This window comes from Passer domesticus, chromosome 9 (genome assembly GCF_036417665.1).
Source record: "Passer domesticus isolate bPasDom1 chromosome 9, bPasDom1.hap1, whole genome shotgun sequence".
NCBI classification, from domain to species: Eukaryota; Metazoa; Chordata; class Aves; order Passeriformes; family Passeridae; genus Passer; species Passer domesticus.
This window is the reverse complement of record NC_087482.1, coordinates 45942820-45970383: the sequence shown is the minus strand read 5'-3', so window position 1 is coordinate 45970383 and position 27564 is coordinate 45942820. Positions and strand designations below refer to the sequence as shown.

Sequence of the window (27564 nt, the reverse complement as noted above, 5' to 3'; positions counted from 1 at the left end):
GCTCCTATCCCGGTTCCCGTTGGTTCCCTTTCCCGCGGTTGCCCGGCGCTGCCGGAAGCGCGCCCGGAAGCGCGCGGGGAGCGGGCGCGGAGCGGAGCCCGCCGGAGCCCGCCTGGCCATGCCGCTGCTGGAGCCGCCCTGGCCGCCCGGCCTGGCCCCGCTGAAGGTGCGTGCCGTGCGGGGCCCGGGGCGCGTCCGGCCGGTGCCGCTCGGCCCGGCTGCAGCGCCCGGGGCAGCCCGGGCAGGCCGGGGCAGGCCGGCCGCGCTCACCCGCTCTCGTTACAGGCCGTGGATGACTTGCTGCGCTGCGGGATTTGCTTCGACTACTTCAGCATCGCCGTGATCATCCCGCAGTGCTCGCACAGCTGTGAGTCCGGGCTGCGGGCGCCGGGGCAGGCGGGCTGGGGCTGAGCCCGGCGGGGAGCAGGGGCTGGGGCCGCGGGGAACGGGCAGAGACTGCACGGGGAACGGCTGCCCGCAGGCGGAGCACAGCGTTAGTTAGAGGGTCAGAAGAGGCCTCCCTGGAGGGTGGGCAGGGCTGGCACAGGTGCCCAGAGCAGCTGGGGCTGCCCCTGGATCCCTGGCAGTGCCCAAGGCCAGGCTGGACACTGGGGCTGGAGCACCTGGGACAGGGGAAGGTGTCCCTGGGACAGTGGGAGGTGTCCCTGCCATGGCAGGGTGGCACTGGATGGGCTTTAGATCGCCGTAGGGTTCTGTGATTCTCTCTGCCGTGGAAGCTGGGAGGAGCTTTGCAAGATGGAAGCAGCCAGAACCTTCCCTTGTGTAGTTCCTGCTGTAATGCAAACATGTGGCATCCCACATTCTTCATTTAAATATCTTTTTTAACATCTTGAGGGTGGTACAAATACAAAGCTCTATGTGCAGAGCATTAATAGCTCAAATTTTCCATGCTTCTCTGTCTGCCCTGGGAGATCTCTGCTGGAACCTGCCCCAAGCACTTTGCTGAGGCCAGATTAGGAGGGAAGTACCTTGCCTTTTCTCACATTAAAATAGAGGCTTGTGATTGTTTGGTTCAGAAACTGTAGCACTTCCTTCCCTGAAGGGGGGCACTGTAGTTTGGCAGTGAAGTTTAGCTTGGCAAAGCTGTCGCCATTGAAGCCAGTGTGGGGAGCCACAAAACTGGAAATTCTCTCCCTTGCTGGTGGTGCGGCCTGCCCGGGGCACAGGCTCCAAGCAGCAGTCCTTGCACACGTGGGAAGGTGCTGGCAGCCTGGATCTACCTCTTCATTCCTGTTCATACAGTTAAAGTTGGTTTCTTTATGGGTTTCTCACCCTATTTCACTTCTTACTAGGTATGTAGTGACTTTTGGGCATTTAGATGGATTTGAGGTTTTGAGTGTTAATTGGTGCATTAGACCAGGCTGGATTGGCCTTGGAGCAACCTGGTCAAGTGGAAAATGTCCCTGCCCATGGTGGGGGTGGGATGGAATGAGCTCTAAGGTCCCTCCCAACCCAAACCGTTCTGGGATTAATTAATGCTTCTGCTGCTTTCCCAGTGCATTCCCAGAGAGTCTGTGAATGCAGATCTCTTTCAGGAGCTGGTGCTGAGACCCTGACCCATGATGATCTAGGGAGGGAATGTTTTCCTGGAGAATTACGAGACTTTTTAAATCCTGAAGTGGCCGTGAAAGCTCAGGGATAAATTGACAAAGGGTAACAAACACAGAGATTTACTGTGACCGTGTGGTGTGTTTCACTCCCAGTCTGCTGAGGCTTCCTGGGGTGGTGAGGTGGCATTCAGCTGTCTCTCAGCATTTCAGTGCTGTCTGCCCTCCTTTTTAGCCTCTTCTTTCAGCAAGGTGGTGTGGTTTTGGAAAGGGGAAAAGAGGGGCTTGTGAGTTTGTCTGGGGCTCTGCAGGAGGATGAAAGTGATGAGCATTGGTCATGTCAAAACCCCAGCACGGTGGGGGAGTGAGCAGTGCTGCAGTGGTGGGGCTGATGGAGGGTTTCTGCACCCTTCATCAGCCCCCACCTGGGGGTTGAGGCACTGGGGAGCAAAAGGAAACAAACATCAGCTTTAGGTGCAGGAGCTGATATTTGATTTTGAAACATGTTTGTACAAAATAGGAGTTTTTTGCAACAACGACAATCTCAATTCCTTGTGAAAATGGTGTATTTTCAATATTTGTATATTGTGGAGTAGCCTCCATTATCCTACAAGGAAATACACGGGCAAGGGTGTGGAACTGCATTTGGAATAGTGTTCAAAACGATGTGTTTCCTTTTCCAGATTGTTCCCTTTGTATCCGCAAGTCTTTGTCCTACAAAACACAGTGTCCGACGTGCTGTGTGGTGAGTGTGGCTTTGGTTTGGTTTTCCCCCTCAGTTTATTTTTTATCTTGGCAAATCTCAGGAGCTTTTCCCTTTGGACTGTGCCAAATAATCAATTCTGATTGCATGGGCAAAGAGTGGTGCTCTTGCACCTGGAATTCTCCTGTTCCAGAGGCACCCCTCTGTCAGTGCAGGCAGAAGGGATGGAGCATCAGGCCTGGGTGTGGCTCAGGGCTGTGTGTGCAGTCTGGCACAAAACATTTAAAGTCAATTTGTTAAAATACTCCATCGTCTAAACCAGCAGTGCTGAAACATAAGCACTTATCTTCTGTAAGTGGCCCCATTTCATCTCAAATTAAAAATAAAATTAAAAAATAATAAAAACTTTGTTTAAAAGAACAGCAGAGAGAGTTGCAGTGAGGTAAAAATCAGAAATTGTTTAAAAAGAATGAATTGGATGCACTGAGGCAGTTCACAATTCATATTTTCATTCCATAATCAGAAGATTAACATTTCCCTTCATCAGTTGTCACGCTTTGTTGCTTAAGGTTCTTACCACCTTCAGAAGATGGTTTGGTTTGATTTTCAACATTATTAGACCTGTGCTACAATAAACCATTGTTGGAGCCTGGGCACACTTGGCTTTGTTGCTTTAGCTTTATGATTTGTTTTTACCTCTTGCCTTAATATCCCAGACTTAAGTTCTCAGGCAGTTATTTTAATATGAGACATTTTTGGGGAAGAAGTGTTTACCTTTTAAGCATCTTAATTGCTGTAGCACTTTAGTGGGGGTAGTTGAGGCATCGAGCCAAGAAGCAAGTTATTGATAACTTGAACATTTTCTGGGCACTTGCTGTTTTCACTGCACTTGAATGTTTGTTTGTTTAGGTTTGTTTTGGCTTTTTTCTTTTTTTTTTTTTTTTTTGCTTTTTCTTTCTTTTATAGGCAGTCTCAGAATCTGACCTGAAGAACAACCGGATTTTAGATGACCTAGTGAAGAGCTTTAATTCTGCAAGGTATTGATGTGATTTTGTAGCTGCTCTCTCTGGCTTGGCAGCTGGCAGGGTGTGACTGTGTGTGACCAGACCTGGAGAGGAGCGCTCTGAGAACTGAGCAGAACAATCGTGGTGTCACAGAAGCTTTGTCAGAGATGAACGTTTACACTGTGGAGAAATCCTGCAGTCTTCTGGCTGAGGGTTACTGTGCACTCAAGTGATGTGGAGGTTTTGCAAGCTTACTTTGGTTCTGCTTCTGGTTAGCTGCTCTGGAACTCTGCCAGTGTGTAGGGAGTCAACAGATATGTCAGGATTCTCTGGGGGAAATAATGGTAGCAAAGATTTTCTTCAAGATCCTTCCTCTGTGTGCAGGGGAGAGTCTGAATAGAAGGATTTGTCCAGTGGTTATGGTCACCTTGCCAGAGCATTCTTTTGGTGAAGTCTCTGGCTAGGAAAATACAGGTATTGAAAGACTAGAAATGTGAGTTTTCTTGGGGAAGGAAAGTAATGGAGTGCTGTGCTCTCAGCTCGATTTCTTAGCTACTTTTCTGCTTGTTTTTAATTAATTTTTGAGCTTTACATCCCTTTCAAATACAGGAACAACAGACTAATTATGACTTGATAAAATCAAGTTACGACTTGATAAAATCAAGATACCACAACAATATCACAACATGTATGACATGTTGATGATACATCAGTAAATACATGAAGCTCCTGCTATTGCTTTCTTTGGATCAGAAGCTACTCAGTGATTTGCTGGGAATTCTATGGGTGTTCCTGTCTCTGTAGGAGACAAATGCACTTTCATCTTTTTCTCTGAAATTAACTTGGAGCTGGAAGTCAATGAGACTCTTGGCTTTGTAAGTGACAAGAGGCATAGTTCAGTTGATGGCTTTATTTCATGAGAGACTTTTTCTCTGAAGATCATAGAATGTAGATAGATCTAATCTCCTATATGACCACTACTAGATTTAATTGATTTATTTGAGTAATTTAAATCCTACAGTTCCCCTGTTTCAGCTTGAATTCTGGTCCTTTCTAGTGATAAATGCATTACTATTTTTTTTGTTAATGCCTAATTTTGTGGGGAACAAGTAGTGCTGACTTGGATCCATTATGATATTGAATCTTAAATGTTAATTTTTTTTTTGGCCTGCTTTAATGGATTAGTATAAATCTTACCAGTGAGAGTAGTTCAATAACCTTTCCCTTTGTGACTTGGAGCTCAGTCAGTTTCTCACTCAAAGCTGGGGCTGTGGAGCCTGGCTGGGGCTGAGGGAGGCAGTGCAGGGGGGTGGGAAGGGGTCCCTGCTGTGTGGTGGATGCAGTGTGGTGTCCAGGGCCTGGCAGCTGGGCTGGGGCTGTCCCTGGGGCTGAGGGGACACTGCTTGTCCAGAGACCTTTACTGGGATGGGTGTCATTCAGTCAGAGCTCTCTGTCCTCTTCTCTCTCCCCCCTTCTTCTCCATCTGCTTTGCTTCCCCTTGGCTGTCCCCAAAAACAAATCCACAGTTGAGGGCTTGAAGGGCTCAGCACGTTTGAAAGATCAGGTATGTTCTAACTTGACTTTGAGCCTTGGGTAGTTTGATGTTTATGAAAATTAGGCCTTAAATCTTCTCAGCATTTCACAAAGTGCAAACCCATTTCTTAAGTCAGGCCTGGAGGGGAAGGAAATGGTAATGTTGGTGGCACTTAGCAGAGTGAAAGCTGTGCTCCAAGGTCAGCTGTGCAGGGAGTGGGAATCATTCCCAGCAGATCCCAGTTGTGCTCTGCTCAGCAGTGGGTGTTTCAGGATGACTGGGGGATGTGTGGGATGCAGCTCCCTCCCTGTACAGAGGGTGGGCTCTCACTGGAGGTGTCCATGTCCTTATGGCCATGGATTTTCTGTGTGAAGGGACAGGAGCATTCTGGCCGGGCTCCAGTGGCTGTCAGTGCCCTGGTGAGGGCACACCCTGACCCCAGAGGGGCAGGAGCCTGGGGGGCACTGCCATGGGCACTTCTCTGTTCCCTCACCTGTCTGCTCTGGCCAGGCCAGGAGAGAAAGATGAGGAGCAGTATTTGCACGAGCTGACCTTAATGAAGACTTCTCTTATCAGCTGCACTGAGGCCAGGATCTTTAAAAAGCTGAAGTTTTGTGTGAAGTGTAAAGAATTGATTTCATTGCCCTCTACTAAAGAGATTATTTTGAGAAAATTTGTCAGTTTCTGCATCACCTTGTTAAATAGAAAAGTAGTAGTGCTTGCTGAAAGGAATCTCTGGTTTTCTTTATACATAGGGAAGAAAAATGTTTCTACTGTCAAGTTTATCTCTGTTTCCTAGTCAGGGTTACTCGACAGGTAGTGAGTCAGAGGAATAAACACATCGACTCTGGGTGCTGGAGAGAGCAGGTGCTGTCACTGCTGATACAGTGATTGAGCAGGAATGCAGCAGGATTCAAGGAGATACATTGCTTTTAGTGCTGATCTGGGTGAGTTCTTGCTAGGAAGATTCACAGCTCTGTCTCTTCCTCTGAATTTATTTATGTGGAAGCCCTAGATTCCCAACAACTCTGCTTAATTGCTGCTTCAGCAAGAGAGAAGTAAACAGACTGTAAAATGGGAGCCAGGAGCCTGATGAAGGACACTGAGTTTTTGTGGGTGTTGCAGACATGAAGGAAAGAAGTGGGAAGCTGTTGATGCTGTTGTTGAAGCAGAGGGAGGATGTTTAGAAACCATCCATCTTTAGTTAAACAGGTGGTCTTTAGCTCCCTGCCCTGGCTCATCTCAGTGACTGAGGAGGATGGGTCTCACAGGAGGGTTTGGGCAGTGCCTGGTGGATCTGGGCTCGCTGACACCTGCTTGATTCATCTCTCAGCCTTCAAAGGGAAGGACGCTGCTCTGCTCATAAACTGAGCATTGTCAGCTGTGCTGCAGTTACTGCTTTGTGCCAGAAAGGTGAAATCCTGTCAGCTCAGAGCTCACACCAGTCCATTAAGTTCTCAAGAGTGTCACAGATAACACTGAGACCGTACACAATATGCAGAGGTTTTTGACCATGATGCAGAACTGATGTTTGCTGTAGGATCAGCTCCCAGGTGAGCTGGCCAGGCTGGACCCCTCCACCTCTGTGTGATTTCTGTGGGCTTGCTGAGTGATGGATGAACTTCTGGTCTGGTCACGTGTGTCCGAATCTGCAATCACACCTGTCAGAGTTTCTGTGATTAGTGAGAAATTGGAGTGATTCACTCTGATGCTGAGGGAGGGGGTGGCAGGTGACAGTGTTCCACTGGAGAGCCCAGGGCTGTGCCAGGAGCATCCCCTTGCCCTGGCTCTTCTGTCCCTGTCCCTGGGGTGTGGGACTGTGAGATGTCATCACCCAGCTGCTCCTGAGCCCCAAACCACTTTCTGGGAGAAGCCAGCATGGGCCTGCTCCCTTCTCTTTGCCCTCAGTCCTAGCATTTTCACAGCCAAAACAAGCGTGTTGGCAGACCAGTTCTCGAGCTCCTCACGCCGTGCAGTGTGCTAGCTGTGTGTTTTCCCCTGGTGCTTCTAGGCAGCAGCTGTTGCAGTTGGTGTTGGAAGCTCCCCCAGTTCCATCCCCCCTGGCCCACAGCCAGCGTCCAGCTGAGAGCCACTGCAGCCCAGTTTCTCAGCCAGAGTCTACAGAGGTGCCAGGGGTTGACAGCTCCTTGGGAAAGGACAAAGTCTGCACCTCCACAAAGGCATGGTGGACTGGTCAGAAGAGTTTCCAAACCGAGGAACAGCATGACCTACACAGCACTTCTGCAGAGGCTGCTGGCAAAGACAGCCAAGTGAGATCACAGGAGGTTCCTGGCTGCACCCAAAGTCATGAAAAGCCTTCTACGTCTGTGCTCAAAGGAGACAGGAAAGGTGAGGTGTTTGGTTTCTGATTGTGTCCTGCTCTCCCTGGCGTGTGGCTGGCTCTGTGTGTTAGAGGCACCCATCCCATTGCTCCTGGTGGCTCTGGGCTGTGCTGCACACTCAGCTCCTTCCCCTTTAACTGGCCCGTGCTGCCTTCCCAGCTCTGCTCCCAGCTGTTCTTCACGGGAAAGCTTGAGCTGCTGCCAAGGAGTTAAGTGGAATTCAGTGCTTATGGATTCCTTTGCTTTGAGTAACAACAGGGAAAAACAATAGTTGTGCAACAGTCTTTAGTAAAAATGAAGTAATTTCTCTTCTCCTTCCCCCTAATGACTAGACAGACACTGGCATTTATTCTGCCCTTTTATCCTTGAGCAGGTTATTTTATAACATGTTTGTTATTTGAGGGTTGAGCCTGAACTCAAAATTAGCATGGCAGCAGTTCTGTTAATATTTCTGTTCCCACACTCTCCAGAAGAGTTATCTGCTTTATTCTTTTGTAATTCTTGAGAGTTAAGGTGAATTTACTTTGAGGCATGAAAATGCTCATTTATACCAGTCAACCACAATGAAATGGCAGAATCCTCTTAGTTCTGATGTGCTGGCAGCCATCCTATTGACCTAGCTAAAAGCCTAAATTAAAACAAAGCACCATGTAGGAGTACACCCCTGGTTCTTATTAGTTCAAATTTAGCTGTTGTTTTGTTTAATGATTTATTCATCTGGAACTCTGAAGTCCATATGTATTCATTAGCTGGATGAATCCTGCTGAAAGAGGTACCACAGCCAGGAAAGGAGCCACGGGAAACCTGTCACGGTTGTACATCAGACCTGCTTGTGTTGATAAGTTAAAACTCACATGAAATTTTACTGTTTGTTTATTTTTGAGCAATTAAAACTTTCACTTGCTTCCCACTCTGTGATCTTTTTGAATCTTTGAGCATGCATCACATGGAAATTATTTCCACGAATGCAGAGCAGTTGGTCAGACAGTATTTGTGAAACACCTGCAGTGAGAGGGTTTAGTGTTCTTTGTTCCTGCTCTGAGGACTCCAATGTAACTTCAGTACAGTACCAGACAGCTCAGGACTAGTGTGCTTTGTTACTGTCCCAGCTCTTAGTTCCTCAGAGGAAAACATTTGCTCTTTGCTGTTAATCCACACTAGTAAGTTCCTTCTCCCTTGCTTCCAGTGGAATGTCCTGTCTGTGAGGTTGCTATTCTGGAGCAATACATAAACAAACATCTGGATAGCTGCTTGAGCAGAGAGGAGAAGAAGGAGAGCCTGCGAAGGTAAGGACAGCTCTGGGAGCTTCCACGTGCACGTGGTGGTTTGAGCAGTGCTGAGCCTTGAGCTGTGTGTTGCTGGGGTGTAACAGCAGTGCTTTCTGCTTGGTTCTGGCTCCCCTGCTCTGTGGAGCACTCTGAAATCTCTCTGGGGATTGTGCCCCCTTGAGAGAGGGTGTGGGTTGCCAGCTCAATTACTCTTTGGCTTTTAGTGGCAAGAAAACAGTGGCCAGTGCTTTAAAAAAGTCAGCTGAGGGAGAGCTTAGTCTGTGCATTGTTCTTGTCACCTTTCTGCTCCCTGGCATTAAAATTCCCTTCAGATAACACTGATTGCCATTTTTCATTTGGTGAAGGAATTGCTTCCTTTGGTTCAGGTGTGCCAAGAGACATTTTCTTCAATAGCTGTCAAGTTAAAGAATAAAAATTGCACCTTTCTGTCCTCTCTGTGGGGCTGTTGAGGTTTCCTGAAGATCTCGATTTCCATAAGATTAATGCACTCCTTTGGCTCTGTGCCCCTGCCCCAGCATTGGTCATGGTCACCACATTCACATCACAAGTGGGGTTTCAGTTTGTTTTACTTACAGCAGAAATTTAGGCTGTTGTTATTTCTGACTGATCAGACTAAAGAACTGGGAGGATTTGTACTTCAGTGCTTGTTTTTCCAATTTCCCCGAAACCTGAATTAGAAAATATTTTTATGGTAAAGCTCTTGTTTTGCCCTGTCATGCTTAGAGTGCAGTCTGTAAGCTAAAGGACTTTCCAGATGAAAAAATGGTAAATTAATATTGAAATCTGATGTTACATTTAATTTCCATTTGGAGTGGTTTGGTGCTTTCTCTGTTCTTAATGAATGGAAAAAGAAGCCAGATCTGTCCTTGGTTCACGCCCATGTCCCTAACAGGATTTAGAGTTGTGCTTATTTAATCTGCAGAGTGCTTAGGCCTTCAGCAGGTGTTGGAGCAGACGCTGCCCTGGGGCTGGCAGCTCTGGGCAGTGCTGGCCCGTGGCAGTGCCTGCTTTGTGTCTGGTGCTGGCAGAGCACATCCCCGGCTTCCCTGAGGACGTCAGCTCTGTTTGTTCTCAAACCCGGCTGGGGCAAAGCTGAGCAGTTTCAGCAGAGCTGCTCACGTAGCCCCCAGAGCTCCACAGGGTAATTCCAACATGTGAGTGTGTTTCCAGGGAACTCCGTGTTTCTCAGCATGGGGAAACCCAGCCAAGATTAGGATTTAAACCTGTTGTGAGGTGTTTCCTGTGGCTGGCTGCTGCAAAGCTGTCAGCATACTCTAGGTCATGCTGCTGGTGAGCTGGAATACACACCAAGCTTCTGTAGGACTTTCAAAAGATTTACTTTAATTGTTCAGTGAAAGTCTTTATATTTCCCAAAATATTCTGAAAAAAGCTTCCCTAGAGCGTGTATTGTGGTAATCCATCTTCTGTTTACCAGCCATGCTACAGGGCTGGATGAGACTAAATGAATTATTGACAGCTTTTGTGTAAGGCTTTTCTTTTAACCTTGAAATTTCAATGTGGTAAGTCAAAGTGCTGAATAGCTTTCAAATAAATCTCTCATTTTCACAGTGGAAAGCTGTTAACTGCTCTCTAATCCAGAGTAATGCAGCTGAGCTTTTTTTGCTGCAGAAAGAAAAATGTCTGATTAAATGCTGTTCCTCTATGAATTGCTGCAGTCACAGAAGATGAGTAAGGCTGCAGATGGGTTTTGGCCCCTTTGTTTTTCCTGGTTTGAGAGTATCTCACCAGGAGGTGTAGGGAAGCCTGAGCTGATTTGACAGGAGGAAATGTTCTGCTAATTTTAGGTGACAAAAGTTGTGCTAGGACTTGAATTTTCTCTGGCAGTTTCCTGTAATTAAGATGTTTTCCCCAGCTGTGCCAGGAGTGTTGAGTCCTGACAGAAAGCAGTGGAAAGCAGTAAATTTTGGCTTTAGACGTTATTCCTCTAGGAGCACTGTTACTTATCTTTAATGTCTCTCTCTGTATCACCAAACTACCTCTCTCTTAGCTGGGAACTGCTGCCTTCAGGTGCATAACTATTTTTCTCACAGACATTTTTCCAGAAAGCTGAAAAATCTCCTAATTTGAGTTTTGGCTTGATGTTTTAATACTGCTAATACTTCTCCAGCTGATTCAAGTAAGCCATGGCCAGCACTGGGATGGAAACCCCAAGTTTCTTTCACGTGTGTGTTATCCTGAGTGGGTGAGGTACCCTGAAGTAATTGTAAATAGTTGGATTTTCACAGGAGTGTTAATGAAATAAAGTCTCTCTTGTTTTCCTGTGGCAGTTCTGATCACAAAAGGAAGCTGATGTCCAAAGTTGTCTATAACCTGCTGTCGGATCGAGATCTGAGGAAGAAGCTCAAGGAGCATGGTCTGTCTACCTCTGGGACCCGCCAGCAGCTCATTAAGAGACACCAGGAGTTTGTGCACATGTACAATGCTCAGTGTGACTCCCTGAACCCCAAGTCAGGTGAGTGAGAGGCTGCAGGGAGGTTGCTGCCATCCCTGTCTGCATTCCCCTTCTGTTAGCTCTCTGTTAGGGTGGGAGGAACCCTGTGAGACTGCTGGGAGAGCTGGAAGGGTTTGTCTTGGTAAGTCAGGATCAGTGCAAAATACTGCTGGGGGTGCTCAGGCTGAGCCTGCCCTCCGTGCTGCTGGTGGATGGAGGGGCACCCAGCCTCTGCCCCGCTCACCCAGGGCAGGGAGCAGCTCTGGGGGTGTGCTGTGCACTCCAGCTGCTCTCCCCAGCAGTGCCAAACTGCTCCTGTGTTCAGCACAAAGGATTTGTGAATTATTAAACCTGCTCTTAAGATGCAGACGTGCATTTTGGGTGGTAGCAGGGAGCCTGGGGTTGCTGTGGAACACCAATAGCTGAGCTTCTGAGGAAGCACAGGTGCCAAATTCCTGGAGTGTGCTTAAACCAGTTTGGAACAGGTTTTATTCTTTCACAGCTTAATGAGCTTTTGTTCTGCCTGCTTCACTGTATGGTGAAGTGTTTGTTTTAATAACTGCCCACAGCTGCTTGGCAGTGCTGTGGAGATGATGAAATGCAGAAAGAGATTTGTAAAAGCAAATGTCAGAGTAAACTGTGCAGGGTGCTGCATAGCTGTGGCTCTAGTTAAATGTTGCAGTTATGTTGTTTATAGGCTTTGGATGTGTCTGACATCCAAATTGGTGAAGTCGCTTGTAATTCCTCTGTGGGCTTTCCCCTTGAGCCTGCACAAGGTTCTGTTGCCCTGGAAGGTGGTTTGGGGGACAAAGTAATATAAATGGTAGATGCAATTATTGTGTCTTCCATTGAAACATGCAGTGTAAAATGGAAAATCTCTCTGAATGACAGCCTGTGTGCCACAAGCACTGTTGTGTGCAGGAGGGAGGTTTGGTAGGATGTGGAAGAGCAGCACGTTTGTCTGGATTGGAGTCTGAGCTTTCCCTCTGAGGGCTAATGCTGTTTGTGTTTGAAATTCAGGGTACTGGCAGTCTGTGCTGTTACAGCTTTTTATTACCCATCTCCTTATTCAGTGATCCCTTTCTTGTATTTCCAAACAGTTGCAGAGGTTGTTAAAGAGCTGGAGAAGAACGAGAAGATTCGGGTTCAGCTGGAGTGTAATAAACCTGGTGAGAATGTAAGTGACTGAGCTTGGCTCTCACAGAGGGGTGGCCAGCAGAAACTGCAGACTGGGCACTGGGAATGTCTGCCCATTGCTTTGTTGTGGGGATTCCCAGCTTGCATATTAGAATTCACATTTAGCATCCTGTGGTGAACCTGATTTTCTCACACCACTTGTCGTGGGCAGCCCTGGGTGCACTGCTGAGCTTTATGCCCAAACCCGTTCAGTAGGAGCAATTTTTGACAGCAATAAAAATTCTTGAGCAAAGTTCTCCTTGGCCATACTGGAAGATTTTGACCCTTCATGGCAGTGTGGGGAGTATTTTGCTTCCTGGAATTCTCCAGGATTTAGCTAGCAAATCCCATGCTTCCGTATTGGCAAGAGTGCCTGTTCTTTTCCCATGACATCTGATACTTTGGTGACTTTTGAAACCTGTTTGTTGCACAGTGGTAGGAAATACTTTATGACCCACATGTGCTGGGTGTTCCTTGGGCTGGCCTGGTCCTGGTGACTCGTGGAAGCAGGGCAGGACACTGGACATGTTCTGGAAATGTGGATTAATGTGATGAGGTACTGAAAGCTGGGGGGAAAACAAACAGTTCCTTCTTCCAGTTTTAAGTCTAATTTCAAAGTCTGCAGCTTTATCTTTTTGTTTATGTTAAAAACGTTTGTGTGATTTCTGTAGAGCTTGACCTTCACAAAGGACCAGACAGAGGAAGAAATTGATGAGATCCACACTGAATATCGTAAGTAACATGCAAATTTCACCTCATTTTGCTTTTAAATTTACTTTCTTTTCCTTTGAGCTAAAGTACACACACTGATTGCCTCCAAAGGTTCTCTATTTATGCACTTTGTTCTTTCTTAGTGTGCTGCCATGTTTGCTGGCCATGAAAAGAGCAGAGCAGGGTGTGGGATGTGCAGCTGTGTGGCCACTGCTCTGAAGGGCCTTCTGCTCCTGGGTTTATTTTCTTGGCCTGTTGTACACATTTAGAACAAAATATATTAAATACTGTCTTAATTTTTCAAAGACGAGTATTTGATTGAGTTTAGATTGCTGAAAGGGCAAGGCTACAAAACTAATCACTTGGAGATCTTGATAGTCTCAAGCAGGTTCACTGAAAATTGAGAAGTTAAAAAAAATAGGAAAAAGGGGAAGATAGAAAAGTATTTTAATGGGAAGATATGGTTTTAAAATTTAATAAAAAATACTGACCAAAGAGGCAAATGGTAAGTGGAATCAAGTAATTATTTCTTATAAAATAATAAGGAAGAAATCATAAGCATGAAAAAAGAACTGCATGTTAAAATGCAAGAACAGTTTGAGATTAAAGAATTCTTATCAAATGCTATTATTTCACTGTAAAACAGATGGACTTTAAAAAGCTTTCTTACACAATGAAGGATTTTTTCCCTTTTATTTTACAGCATTTACACCCCAGACCCTAATTCCCAGCTGAATGAATGAATGAACTCTGGTGTAAATTCTGAATAAAAATCCTCAAATATATTTTTGTTCTGCTTTTCCATATGAAAAAACACACTGGGGCTGTGAACAGCCTTGGGGAAAGGCAGGACAAACTGTTTGGGAGAAAACGCTTTTTTTCTGCTTCTTTGCACTTTTCCTCTTGGCGATTTGCACGTTGCACTGTTGGCATTTTTTGCTGTTTATGAAATAGCAATTAATGCTTTGGCCTGATGAACCTGAGGATGGGAGCTGGCTGGGAGCTCTGCCTGGCAGTTAGAGCCACTGTCATTTCCTTCTGCCCCACAGGACTCGGGGACACCTCAGCCCACTCTGCTTTTGTCGTGGTCTCTATTTAAAGAGTTAAAAAATCTACAGGAAAGGAAATACGTCTGTGAAAAAAAAATGATTTGGTTGCCTTTTCTGCTTATAAATCTTTTCATTTGCCATGTTCTTTGGAGGTCTGCTGCTTTGTCTGTGTTTTGAATATTTGTCGTCGTGTCTGGGGCTGGTTTACGTTGCTGCAGTTTGGTGGGATGTGCTTGGGGTGTTTCAGCACCACAGTGATTTACAGTGTAGCTGAGCAGTGCTTGTGTGCCAGGACATTTCTTTGCAAAAAGCTTTGTAGTTCTGCCATGAGCCAGCACAACAAAAGATAGTAATGCTGGAAAAACTGAAGCGCCAGAGGAATTCCATAACGAGAGTGCAGCAGCTCAGACACGACATCTGGGACAGAACTTGCTTTTTATTAAAAGAATTTTTGGCCTTATGTGGTGTTTTCAGCTACTCAGGGAAAGGGAGTCTGTGTCAAACCTGTTTCCTTCTGTGGGGCAGAACTTGGTGTTTTGTCGTGGAATACATCAAAGAATTTCTTCACAGGAAGGGTGGTCAGTCATGGAATGGGCTCCTCGGGGAGGTGCCACAGTGCCTGGCAGTCCTTTGAGAAGCAATTCCTGCTGATGCCCAGCCTGAGGCCGTTCCCTCTCCTCCTGTCCTGTCCCTGGAGCAGAGCCTGAGCCACACCTGGCTGTCCCCTCCTGGCAGCGGGTCCCTCCCTGCCTGCCTGGCTGAGGTGACCCACAGCATCCTGATGAAACTCTGGGTATTTTCCCAGCCTCTGAGTAAAGCACTTGCAGTATCAAGCTTAAACAATTCCATTGCTTTGGCTGAGCACCAGAGGAGCGCTTAAAATGTGATTGAAAGTGCAGAGAGTACTTGCATTATTACCTTACTTAAAGGATCTGAATCCCAGCAGTGCAATGGGCATGACACAGAGCCTGAAGTGTTCATCTGTGCTCTGGACAGTGGGCAGCTCTGGAACAGCACAGACACGGATTTGGATCATTAATAGGATGTGGAACATATCACAGCCGGGTCGGTTTTCACCTGCTGTAACAGAAATGCTTTTAATTCAGTTTTTGGTGTCCATTTCTGTTCACGTCCTTGCAGTGTTTGTGCCATGCCTTAGTCCTGTGGGGTGGTCACTGATGCTCTGTGCCTTTCAGGAAACAAACACAGAAGTGAATTCAAGTTCCTGGTGGATCAAGTAAATAAACGGTGGAAGAAAACGGGTGAGAGGAAAGCAGAGAGTGCTCAAAACAAAGAGGAAGTTGCTGTCAGAGAGCTGCCAGCAGCCACAGGTCAGTCACATTTCCTATTGTCCCCTCTTGGACCACACTAAGAAGTGCTGGATTCCCCAAAGAAATGATCTTTCATCTGTTGTTGTTCTTCTAGACCCTTTAAGGGGAAAAAAGCCCAACCAGCATAAAGATCAAACAGACCCTAAAGTGATTTACTGTTGATTTTAGTGTGGAACATAGGCATGACCCATAATATGTTAGTCTGGTTTGTGTGTGTTGTGTGTGCATGTGCTTTATCTGGGGCACGTTCCAGTGGGTTGGAAAGGGGTGCCAGGTTCAGGTTTAATGGAGGTGCTGAGGGTGGATGTGTTTTATCTGGGGCACGTTCCAGTGGGTTGGAAAGGGGTGCCAGGTTCAGGTTTAATGGAGGTGCTGAGGGTGGCCACATGACCACTGGAGTGCAGGTGAGGGTGGGTGCTGCCTGCTGCCTTCCAGCCTTCCAGGATCCTTGCTGTGAGAGGGGGTTGGTAACTGGGAGCTGCAGAAGCATTAGTGGGGATTGGATTCAGGAATTTTTGTCCTGAGACTGAAGCAATGAAATCCTTGTGCTTGTTTTAGGCTGTTCAGGCAGGCTGTTGCCCCTCTCTCTCTGGCTGTTTTGTTGGTGCACTGGGGCACAGTGGGAGGTGGGGATGCATGGCTGCAGCTCCTCCCTGGCTGGGAGGAAGGGCAGCCTGCTGCTTCTCCATCCTCCCACAGCCCCCAGCATCACCAGGGTGTGCCCTGGGAGCGCTGCCTCAGATCCGTGGTCTGCTCTGCCTTGTGCTGCCTGGCTGCTTTGGCAGGGAGCATCTGTCTTTGAGTGTGGGGGTTACAACAGCATCCTCAGCCTAATAGAACCTGTGGGTTTCTAATTGAAGAGGCTGAGTTCTGGAGAGTCCCCTGCTAAAGTGGGACGTGCTGCTCTCAGGAAAACGTGGCAGTGTCCTTTGCCCCAGCTCTCACAAATCCCTGTGCTCTTCATCTCTGCCTCTCTCCAGTGCTGCCTCTTCCAGCACAGCTCTGCAGAACAAAAAGAAATGAAGACAACAATATAATAGTATGAATTTTATCCTTATGTTTCCTGCAGACCTTGGTGCAGGGCATAATCCATTCTGTGTGAAGGGTAAAAGTTAAAGGAATCCCAAGGATAAAAGATTTTAAGCTGTTCCTCTTCTATAGCAGAAGAAGAGGCAGTGTGTTATTGGATAATGGGGTCCCAGCCTTGATTTCCACCTCTGGAAGGGAGGGATGGGCTGCTGTGGATTTTGGGGTTTCTGTGTCCTGTGTGTGCTGCCCTGCAGGCTCTGGGAAGAGCTGATGTAAAACCATGGAGTTTTTCCAAAAGAGTGATCACGTAGAAAATAACTTGAGTCAGATGTATCATTCTGCATCATACTCAGAATGTGGCAGCACCTCATTTGTTTCTGGCAAACCTGCACAATTTCCATTACACTTTGTTCTCTGAGCTACCAATAATGCTTGGAATTTCAGTTTTGAGTTCTATGCACAACATCTGCACTCGGATGACTGTTTATAAACAACTGGAAAAGCAAGAAGGTGATGTGCAGGGGAGGGTACAGATGCCTGAAGCCTGTTTCCTCTTGGTTCCTTGTTAACAGCAGTTGCCTTTGTATTTAACTGGGAATTGCAGCATGGGAAAGGAAGAAGGCAGTCATGGCCTGATGGTAAGCTGGTAGATCCAAGGCTTTGTCTGCATTCCTTACCCACTTGCTTTGGGTTCTCATGGAAGTGGTGGAATTGTACAGAATTAAAGCAGATCTTTGGTTTGATTGGGGCTTTGTTCGTTTATTTTAATTTCCTCCTCCCTCTCTCCCGTTGCCTCTCCTGTGCTATTGGTTGATGTGATTTAACCTCACTCTGTTTGTGGTGACATTTTAATCATCTGTTCCTGATTTACGTCATCTTGCTTTTCATCTTTAAGCTTAAAATATGTTTCCCAGTCTTTATAACTTTTAAACATGGGGCTGTGCTTTGTCTAAGGGGAAGGCTCCATAAGGATTTGATATATGTTGGTGCTAAATAATTTGATTCAATAAATATTAACTGTGCTGGGCTGCATTATTGCACAGGCCTTTGCTATTTTTACCCTGCTAATTTCAGAGAGTTGTGTTTCATTAGCTGGACAAGCGACTCACTGGGATCTGCTGGTTGTTTTCAGCAGGCAGAAATATGGCCCCTGATATTTAATTATGCCTGTTAGGTGGAGAGAAAGGGCAAGCTGAGCTGAATCCAAAGATTGTGAAGCTCCTCCACACTCTAATTAAAGTTCGTGGCCATTTCTGTCCAAACCCTTGCTGGAGGGGCAGAGAGTCAGTGGTGTGAGCAGGAGCATGGCTGGGCCTGGGTGCAGCCAGGACATGTCTGTGACTGATCAGTTCTCAGATCTGCAGAGGCTTAGTGTCCCGAGTGATATTTTAGTTAAGTACCTCACTTGCAAATATCTGGGGGTATGGCATGAGGGCAGTCTGTCTTTTCATACCAGAATTTTTAACCTGTATCTTTTTTTTTCTTTGGAGGGGCAGAAGGTGTCTTTTCAGAGAAGTGTTCATCTTTTAATTGAACAAAACATGTGACACAAAAACCAGCAGAAGGGTTTTCAATTTTTGGCTGTTATATTGTGTAGAAATTATTTTTCCTCTTAAATGGAAATGTCAGTGCATTGACCTTGTCTGAGCTGCATAAGGAAGTAAATCACAACTGAAAATAAGCCTGTTAACTTGGTCTGTAAAACTTAAAGCTCAAGCTGTCTGGTGCAGGGGCTGAAGGGAGTTGGTAGCACAAGCAGCCAACAGCACTCATTAAGTGCTTGCTAATTTCTGAAATAAAGTTCCATCTTAAGAAGTGTGTAACACATCCTCACCCTTTATTTCTCTCCTTGTGCTGGAAACTCAACAGTGAAACATTTCTGGTTCTCGGGGAGTTGTTGGTTGGTTTCCTTTTTTAAATATACACAAAAAGAAATTCAACCTTTGAAACTGTCAAAGTTTTGGAAAGTAAGTATGTGGGAATGAGATGTTGGTATTCAAATGTTCATAACTTAATTTTTTCTTTAAAATCTTATCTCTAGGCTGCAGAATCCTAAACAATAGTGTTTTGCATTATCATTGATTCTAATCTCTGTCTTTGCTCTTGGTAGAACCTGGGGGAGAGGATCCCACAGCTGCTGTCCCTGGAGAGGCCCAAGCACTCCAGTCAGAAATTCCTGATGGCCGAAGAAGTGACTCTCCCAGCGTGAAGGGGTGGCAGAGATCAGCCTCTCCTGAGCTCTCCCTGTCATCTGGCTCAACAAGCAGGTCAGTGAGGCAGTCCTGCTGCAGCTGGGGAGAGCCACAGCAGAGCAGAGCAGTGGCACTGCAGGGAGCAGTGCAGGCGTGCAGCTCACAGCTGGCTGTGCCCACATTCCTTCTGCACCTGGGCCTGGCCTTCAGCAGCTTCAGCAGTGCAGCTGCACTGCGTGTAGAATTCACTTAACACTTTGGAATGCCTTCGTGAGGGATTGCTCGTGGAAATGTTCCTTTGGGTACAGAAACAGGGACTGGGATGTCTGGGGAACCAGGAGTGTGGTTGGTGAGTCCCTTCCCTGCTTCACCCTCCCATCTGCTGCAAGTTTTATTAGAGAGGTCCCAAAATGATACAGCCCCAGTCTTTCAAGTAGTGTAGCTGTAAGGGCCTGTGGCCCCAGTTTCTGGAGGAAAGGTGAAAAAGTAATTGAAAACAAATACAGAATAACTGGGTTTTGCTATGTGTCTGAAAGCAAGAGAGCTAATCTTGCTATCCTGTTCATAACAGAACTGAGAGGAGAATGCAGGTCTGCATTACCAGGAATAAAAGGGTTTCCTGTGTTTTTAGGAGTGGGAGATAATCAGAGGAAGTAGCTGAAGATCACCAGCTGAGCTAGGGGTGACATTTCTTGATTTCCCACCCCTTACACCCCTAGTACCTGCCTCTTCCTCCTTGTTCTGCAAATATTAAGAGTAAGGTAGTGATTGGCATCATTGTTGGTTATTAACAGAGCAATCTAATTGAAATATTGTAACAGAAACCAATTTTCCTAAAGCCATTTTGGTTCACAAAGCTTTTAGAAGTCATCATGAGGGTTCCTTCCACAGAGGGAAATGTTGAACTGTGAGTGAAAGCCCAGGGAGACTTTGGGATGGGGAGATCAGCTCGGGGGATGAGAGAGCATCAAACAATAAATGTCTCTGTTTTGCAGGATCAAGCTTTGCTGCCTGATTCCATTTACTTGCATGAGTGGGAGCATACAGTGAATATTTGTCAGTAAACAGCAATCTGCTGGCAGGCAAGCACTGGGGAGGCAGGAAGGGTCGTTGTTGCCCTTTCAGAATATCCTTGCATTTCTGTTTGACTTCAGACCTGCCTTACAGAGCAGCAAAGCCCTTCCCCTCCCGTGGCCTTTCCCCTCTGTGCTTTCTGCCTGAACTGGTGCTATAAAATTGATAAAGGCAACAAAGCAGTTTATTTGCTGTTCAGTGAGGAACAAGCCTTTAGGTGAGCACTAGTTTTTTCTCAGTTTGTCAGGATGTGAGTGATGGCAGCAGTTTTTCCTTCCTGTGACCAGGGAACTGTTCTGCCCATTCCTGGGTCAGTCCCAGGGCTCACCTTGCCACAGCCCATGCTGGGGTGTCTCGTTTCCAGGTGTGGAGCAGGCTCCAGCTCCCAGTGGGACCTGCAGAGGTTGGTGACCCTGGTCTGACCCTGCCCAGGGCAGGGGCAGCTGGAGAGGCCAGGGAGCCTCGGGGCATCACAGCCTGCAGCTTCTCCTCCTTTGCATCCAGCTCAGCACAGAGGTGAGAGCAGCAGCAGTAAGGCATGGAGGCTCAGCTGAGGTGACAGTGCTGCCTGCTGGGGAGGGAGAGTCCCTCCTGTGTCACCAGTGTTCCTCTGCCAGCCTCTGCCTTGCTAGGGAGCACTTCACAGTGTTTGTCTGGGAAATAAAGGGAGGCTGCAGGGAGTCTCCCCCTTTCCAAATGCTGAGGTAGAGGAACACATCCTGAAAAGAGTCAGATGTGCTCTTTGTGTGCACTGACTGGCTCCTGGTAGCTGCTGTGAAGGGCAGGAGGGCTGCTGGCAGTGCCCAGCTCCTGGTTAGGCCTGTGGGGTCCTGCTGTGCCACAAACCAGCTCTGGGCTGTGCAGCTCCATCCAGGACTGCAGCTCTTGCTCCCAGCCTGCTGCTCCTCAGGGCTCTGTGTCCAAAGGGCCCTGGGCTGTGGCAGCACTGCCAGGGGCTGGAACAACCACTGTAGCCATTCCAGCTGCATGAAAGAAAGACATTTTGTCACTGTGTCTTACCGTGGGGCTGGGATTTCGTTAATTGTAGTGAAATAATGCCAGCAGAAATCAAACAAGAATGATTTAGGTGTTGATGGTTTTAGTGGTATTGTAGCAAGTAATGGGTTTCTGAGGCTTGTGTTTTTCTGATAACGAGAGGGTATCCTTTGCCAAGAGTAAATGTTTTTCACATTGAAATGTCAGAACTGGAAATAGATTTGGAATTCCAAATCTGCATGCTGTGTTCCTGTGAGGAGGGCACTTCTAAATGGAGGGCTGTTGTATTGATGAATTAAAACAAAATGAGGATGTTGAGTAGCATATCAAATGTAGCAGAACAATCCACAAGTCAGAGTTGAAATGTTTGTTCTGCAGAAGGATGCTGCAAAGAAATCAGTGATTCTTCTGTTTTCTCCTTCATAAGGTTTGTCCCTTTTCAGTCTCATGCCAATACTGGCTAAGGGAGTAGTTGTCAAGATTAGAAATTCATCCATTGTACACTGATCACTGATGAACTGATGTTATTCAAAGGTCTGTGCTAAAACTGAAGAGATGAGAATTGTTCTCGTGCTGGAGAAAAGATGCAGGCCAGGCGTGGAGCTTGTAGCAGTGCCCCAAACATGCTTGTGCTCCACAGAGATTGATGATCCCACCAAGAGAGCAAACTGTGTGTTACAGATAAGCACCAAAACACAGCCATGGCTTTGAAAGGTAATTTTTCAGAGCTCTGAAGTCACAGTTGCACAAGGCTTCCACAGGACTCCATATGAATAGTCCTGTGGAGTTCTTTGACTCTCTGGGACTGAAGCCAGATTTTACGCAACTGCTTAAACAATAGGAAAATTAGAAAATAAATTAGGAGGAACAGTGATAAGCCAGTTAATGATCTATGTAAAGGAAATATTCCATTATAAGTATTTTATATAATGGGGATAATGTGCAGTTCTTTAAGCAAATTATTTTTTCTTTTCTGTTCAACACAAGTGTCAGTTCTTCATGAGTAGAGTGAAACCTCAACAGGAGACAAAACCCAACATTGACTGTGTCTGAGATGCTGAAACACAGTCAGAATTTTGAAATGCTGGTGGGAAAGTGCTGTGTCCACAGCCTGTATAAATCCCTGTGCTGTTGGAATCCCCAGAGTGACTGCAGTGCCTGCCAGGAGGGGTTCATGCCCAAGGAAGGGACCCCATTTGCAATGTATGGGGCAGTGATTTAGGAGCCATTGATCAGGATCCAAGCTCTGGGTTTAGCAGGTCACTTATCGTTGGATTTGTGTGCTTTACATAATATGGGCTTTAGTTCATCAGCAGAGGAGGTAGAAATGGGAGAGCACTGGGGGGCTGGAACCCTCTGGAATGGGTGCCATGGGTTTGGCAAAGCTGGCAGGATGGAGTGCTTGGAAATGCTGTGAGAGCTGTTCCTGGGCAGCTGCCTCAGCCTGAGGGAGGAGGCAGCGTGGTCCTGCGCCCTGGCCACGCTGTCAGATGAGAGAAGTGTATGAAAATGTGTTGATCAGTGCAATAATTGCCTTTTATAGATCTTCAGGACTTTTTTACTTAATAAATCTTGCACTGCTTTGGCTCAGAGATGATTTGCATCCCAGTGTTTGATCTGTGAGTTTTGGCCTCGAATACGGGTTCATTGTGAAAGGATGATGATACTTTTCTGCTATGCTGTTGATTCATCCTTTTCTTCCCAAAACTTTGAGCTGGAGCTGTGAGGCCTGGTGGCAAGCCCTGGGGAGATGGTCAGATAGAGCCAGCTGGTGTCCTTGTGTGTGTGGGGGAAGCTCTCACCTGCAGGCTGTGTCCAGGGGGGCTCAGTCCTGGTCAGGAGCCGTGGGCTGTGGACACCTCTGAGCCCTGAGGGCAGGAGCTGTGCTGGGGAATGCTCCTGGGGCTTCAGCCACCACCTCCCCCTGCTGCCAGGCTCCTGAGGGAAGCTGCTCAGGAAGGTGCAGCAGATCTTTCCCTTTTCCCAAGGCTGTCTTCTTGGGCTGCAGAGGGGAAAGCTAAGGAAGCCTGGAAAGAGTCAAGGAAAACAGCAAGATGGTGGAGGCTGTGCAGGTACAGACAAGAGCCCTCCGTGGGCAAAGCCAAGGCTGGCAGAGCTCTCCAGAGACAGGAGCATGAAGCCATGGTCTGAAGAGGAGGTTCTGGAAAGCTGTGGAAGATGCTGTGTTGCACAGCTCACCTTGGACATGGCACTGGCTGCTCCAGCAGCGAGCTCATCCCGCTCCTTGCAGGGGGACAGAGAGCAGGCAGGATTGCAGGAGGGACAGAGCTGCTTTCCCTCTCTGCTGGGGCCTGGGCATTCACCTGCAAATGACACTGGTGAAATGAGATGGGCTGGAGCTCATCTCTTGGGCCAGCATTGAGGGAAAACATGCCCAGAGCCTGGGCCAGAGCACACGGAGGGAGGGATGGATGCAGGCATGGATGGATGGATGATGGATGGATCCATGGATGGATGGGAGGATGCTGGCTGCTCACACAAGGCCGAGGAGGAACTTAATCTGCCTTAAAATAAACCAGTTCAAAGGGCTGCTTGCTCCTCTCAGTTTTGGAGCAAGACATGTCATTCACACTTACATCAGCTTTTTTCTCTCTGTTTTAGGGTGGTGTGTTTATCTTAAATGAAAAAGCGGGGGGTGGTGGAAGTCAAGCCCAACTGATGGTCAAGAAAGGAAGAGTTAACTCTTGGTTGACTGTAGGGGGTCAGGGGAACCAATCCTGCAGGAGTGGGACAATTGCCTGAGTCACTGGAGCTGCATTTTTCCCAATGTGGAGGCATGAGTAAGTGCAGATTGCCCTGCCACAGGATGCTGGCTGCACCCTGAGCAGTTCAGGTGAAGAACTTTAATCGTTTTGGCTGTAAAAATTGACTCACCTGGAAATGATCTGTAAAATTGAGGGAGAGATTAGTGACCTTTAGTTAAGAAAAGGACAGAAAACTTGTTGTGGGAATTTGTCTTGAATTTGGAGTCTGAGTAAAGTCTGTGTTTTGCTGTGCTTGGATGCAGTGTAGGTAGATACCTGTGAAGCATTGAAAAGGCAGAAAACATCAGAGAAATGAACAAAACAAAAATTCTCAATTCTGTGAACTCTGTGGCCTACAATTTGTAGGAAAAAAACCCTTCAGAATAAGGTGGCTGTTTCTCTTCTTTAATTCATAATCTTCAGTTTAAGGGCTAATCATTTGATGCTAAGAAGAGGGAGGAGTTTTCTTCAGGGAAAGCAAAAGTTAATTTCAAATACAAATTCAGTTGATGGTCAAAATTGCTTTTGTTTAGTCGACAATGGTTTTTGATAATTGTTTTCTAACTGTGGCATATTTGAGTATTTTTTTTTTTATACTTCTGTCCCCTGGCACGTGGCAGAAAGGTGTGTAATTCCCCCAGCTCCACAGCCGGCCGTGCTCGGGCTCTGCAGCTGCAGTTGGTGTCTGGCAGTGCAGTGAGGGGCTGCAGGAGCAGTGGCATGCTGGAAAAGCTCCTGAAGCAAGGGCTGTTAGCTCCAGCTGGAGCTCCAGAGCCCTGCTTGGCCCAGCTACTGCAGCTCCTCGGTGTCTCAGTGCAATTAGGGCGCCGGGGTTAATTGGGGTCTCTGGGGAGCGGGGGCTGTGGCGTCAGGGCCGCTCGTGGCTCCATGTGCAGGCCAAAGGTGGAACTCGCTCCAGGACGTTTTGTACTTGGTTTTCAAAGAGTTTGGTGGGCCTGGACCATGGATTCCACATGTGAATTCTGAACACACATTACTGCTTTGACTGTTAGCCAGACTTTTTCAGTTTTATTGTTTTGCGGTGACAAACGCGGCGGGTGATAAATGCTGCAGTTTTCAAGGCAGGGAAGTACATCATGTTCAGGCCTCAAACCTGTTCTTTTTCTATTTTAGGGGACTAAAAGCACACAAATAGTCCCGTGTCCTCCCCAGTTCTTTTTTAAAATGCAACTGGAACATGAGAGTGGGGTTTGGAAATATGATAACTCATTCCCTGGGCATCCACTTCGTGCACCGAAAATGAGCTTTTGATGGGCTTCTAATTCTGAGAGTAAAAACAATGTTGACTTTCAAAACGTTTCCCATCCATTTTTGGTATCTTTTTCCTTTTTATCTGTATGACTGAATGTGTGTGTGTTGGAGGTTCTCTAACCTGGTGTTGTCCAGCCAAATTCCTGTAGGTTCTGTAGTTATCGCCACAGTAACAGCTGAGGACTCTCACTTCACAGGGGAGACAAAATGGCAAAGGGTGAAAAAAATCCTGCTTCTTACAGAAATTTTGTGTCACATTGATTTATTTAAGAGAGACTTTAAAAAAAGGAAGATACACGTTACCCCCCAAGATGTCTTGCAGATCCTCTCCAGAGAAACTTTCTGGTGCCTGGGAATACAGAGGTGGTGTAGTTACCACCTAACAGAACAAACACAGAACTGTCTTGTGTGTTAAATACTGATAATGAGACCCCAGGGATAGCTGAAAATGAAGTGAGACAGAAGCTTCTGGACTGTGCTGTAGGTGTTATTTCCCACTGCTGTTGCTGCTGGAGGGGTTGGTCTCACCCGGGGGTTCTGCTGCCATTGCCAGGGGAGCCCTGCAATGCTGTAGGTGTTGCTGAAATAATTTCCATCTGTTTTATTTCCCCCTTCAGCACCAATTCAGACATTCTGACAGACATGGAAGGGTCTGAGACATGTTCAACGTCCTCTGACAGGTGAGTAGAATATCCAGGAGCTGAAGTCCTTGGGATGGGTTTAGGTCTGTGGTTTGCAGTTGGTGGAGTTCTGGAGAAGCAAATGCCTCAGGAAAGTCAGATTCTTGAAGAATCCCCACGGTTCTGAGAAGCACAGTTTGGTCAGTGGATGTGGATCCTTGAAAAATGATACCTGGTCCTCCAAGAATCCACAGGTGCCCAACTGAATATCTTTATTTTAAGGGATATATAACTATATATTTTATTTTAAAAAAAAAAAGGAAACTGCTTTGTTATGGAAAATTAAATCTGATCTTCTGTTGCATTTGAAAGTTCCATTCTTGACAGAGCTGTAGGTGAGGCTGACAAGTTGAACACGCTGGAATTGAGCATTTAGTTCTGTCTGAGATTAGAAGAGCACTCCTTGGTTGTGTCTGCAAGTCTCTGAATCATGTTTCTGTTTCCCGTATGAAAACCCCTGTGAAGGGGCTGGAGAGGCCGTGGGTCTGCGAGGCCCCTCGGTGCTCTGGGAACATTGTTCAGTCCCACCACCAAAGCCCAGCTGGATCTGACTGCTGGCATTCACACAGATCTCCCTGGTGTGGCTGAGGGTCCAGGCATACAGCAGAGCCATTTCCATGGTGGTGCAGCTCTGAAACACAGCTTGTTCCTGCTGTCTCTTCAGTGTGTATCTGGTGGCACTCAGCAGATGTGGACCTGAGCAGCTCAGAGTTGTCCATTGTTATTGTCACTTGTGAATTCCCAGTTTAAGACAAATCAATAGTCCCTGCAGGATGGATTCAGCCTAGCAGATGGTATAAAACAGAGTGCACTTAAAAGGAATGTTTAATTAGCAAAAGCTGTTGACAGATTAGTGGCATCTTTCATGTCAACACTATGTGGAATTCTGAGCTCCAAGGCTGAGTGACGGAAATCAGCTGCTTCATTTACATACAGCTAGTTTAAGAATTTTTTCTTTAAAATTAACTGTGACTAAAAATAAAACGGTTGTTGAGTTTTCTGTGGAAAATACTTTGTCCATAAATGAGGAGAGTGCCTGGTGAGGCTGCAGGCCCTAAGCCCTCCTTTGAGGATAACGCTGACCAACCTCTCATCCTGCTTCCAGGGACTGTGCCCCAAACTGCCTTCTCTGATAGAACATCTTTATGGTTCTGTCAGTGCCAGGGGCTGTCCTCAGTTATGGACAAGGAATCTGGGGGATTGCTTCTGTTCCTTGGGCTCCAGACTGGTCTCTGGGGAGAGAAGGAGAGGCGTTGTGGTGACCCTGTTCCTGCAGGCTCTGGGGCTGTGGGATGATTCGTGTGCTGTCACCTTCCTCAAATGAGAAGGCACAGAAATATTCCTCTCCCCATCCTTGGCAGTGCCCAAGGCCAGGTTGGGCAGGGTTTGGAGCACCCTGGGGTGGTGGAAGGTGTCCCTGCCCATGGCAGGGGGGATGAGATGCTCTTTAAGGTCCCTTCCAACCCAAACCATGCCCCGATTCCTGTCACCTGTAACACGTGTGTGTGCAGCATCCGTGTGCTGCTCCCAGTGCTTCTGCACAGCCTGGGAGCAGCCTGTGCACTTCTGCTGTGCTTGGGCATGGCAAACCCTGTCACCCTTCTGCTCTTTCCCCAGCAGCAGCTCCGTGGCCCTGACAGGGAACAAGAGGAAGCTGCGGCAGCCGCGCGTCCCCGGGGACAGCGGGACCGTGCCCCGGGGCAAGAGGAAGAGGAGCTAGCACTGCAGGAGTGCCCAGCCAGCCTGGGAACACCCCTGGCTTCTGCCCGTTCTCTGAGTCCCTGGGTACTGAGTAAAATGCTGTATTTTCACATCACTGCCACTCCAGCTGCCTTAATGACCAGGCTGGTGCGTTTGCCCCAGCCCTGGGGCTGCTGATGGCTGAGGTTGGGCACAGAGTGCCAGGGCCCTGTGGGAGCCTGACCTGGCTCCTGGGCCCCAGTTCCTCTCTGCTGCAGCACTGGGCTGTGCTGCCACTGTTGTGCTTGCATCCTGGCCCCTCATGTGCCCTCCTGGAAGCAGCTGCAGGATGGTGTTTTGTTTGGGGGTGGGCAGGGACTGGGGCCCCAGTTCCTGGCACAGCCAGGGGAGGGGGGGACCAAGAGATGCAGGGAGATTCTGCCCTACACTAACAGGCTTTTTTATATATGTCTGTGTAAACTTACTCAGTATGATGTGTCATTATTTCAGTTTGAAGTCCTGAAACTGGAAAGAAGTCGAAAGGTTGTTGGACATGAACTATTTTAGCTTTCAAGCAAATAATAGTTACATTGAAAAGTCTGATCTTCCTTAGGAGGTGGTGGGATTTTGTGGTGCAAGAAAACGAAGGAAATGCAAGAAACCTGAACACCAGAGAAGGCTCTGAAAAATAAAGCTTGTAAGCAAAATATGAAAATA

At 47.2% G+C, this 27564-nt stretch overlaps 1 protein-coding gene across 1 annotated transcript; it reads left to right on the top strand.

Moving 5' to 3' along the window:
- Positions 1-11: 11 nt before the first annotated feature.
- On the top strand, positions 12-27564 carry RAD18 (RAD18 E3 ubiquitin protein ligase). The gene is made up of 14 exons (XM_064433163.1): positions 12-166; positions 286-367; positions 2252-2313; positions 3238-3308; positions 6821-7158; positions 8338-8437; positions 10729-10913; positions 11993-12069; positions 12740-12800; positions 15025-15159; positions 16761-16826; positions 18299-18455; positions 25105-25167; positions 26785-27564. Exons 1-14 carry the CDS (start codon positions 119-121, stop codon positions 26885-26887), a joined length of 1548 nt encoding a protein of 515 aa, XP_064289233.1. The 5' UTR covers positions 12-118; the 3' UTR covers positions 26888-27564.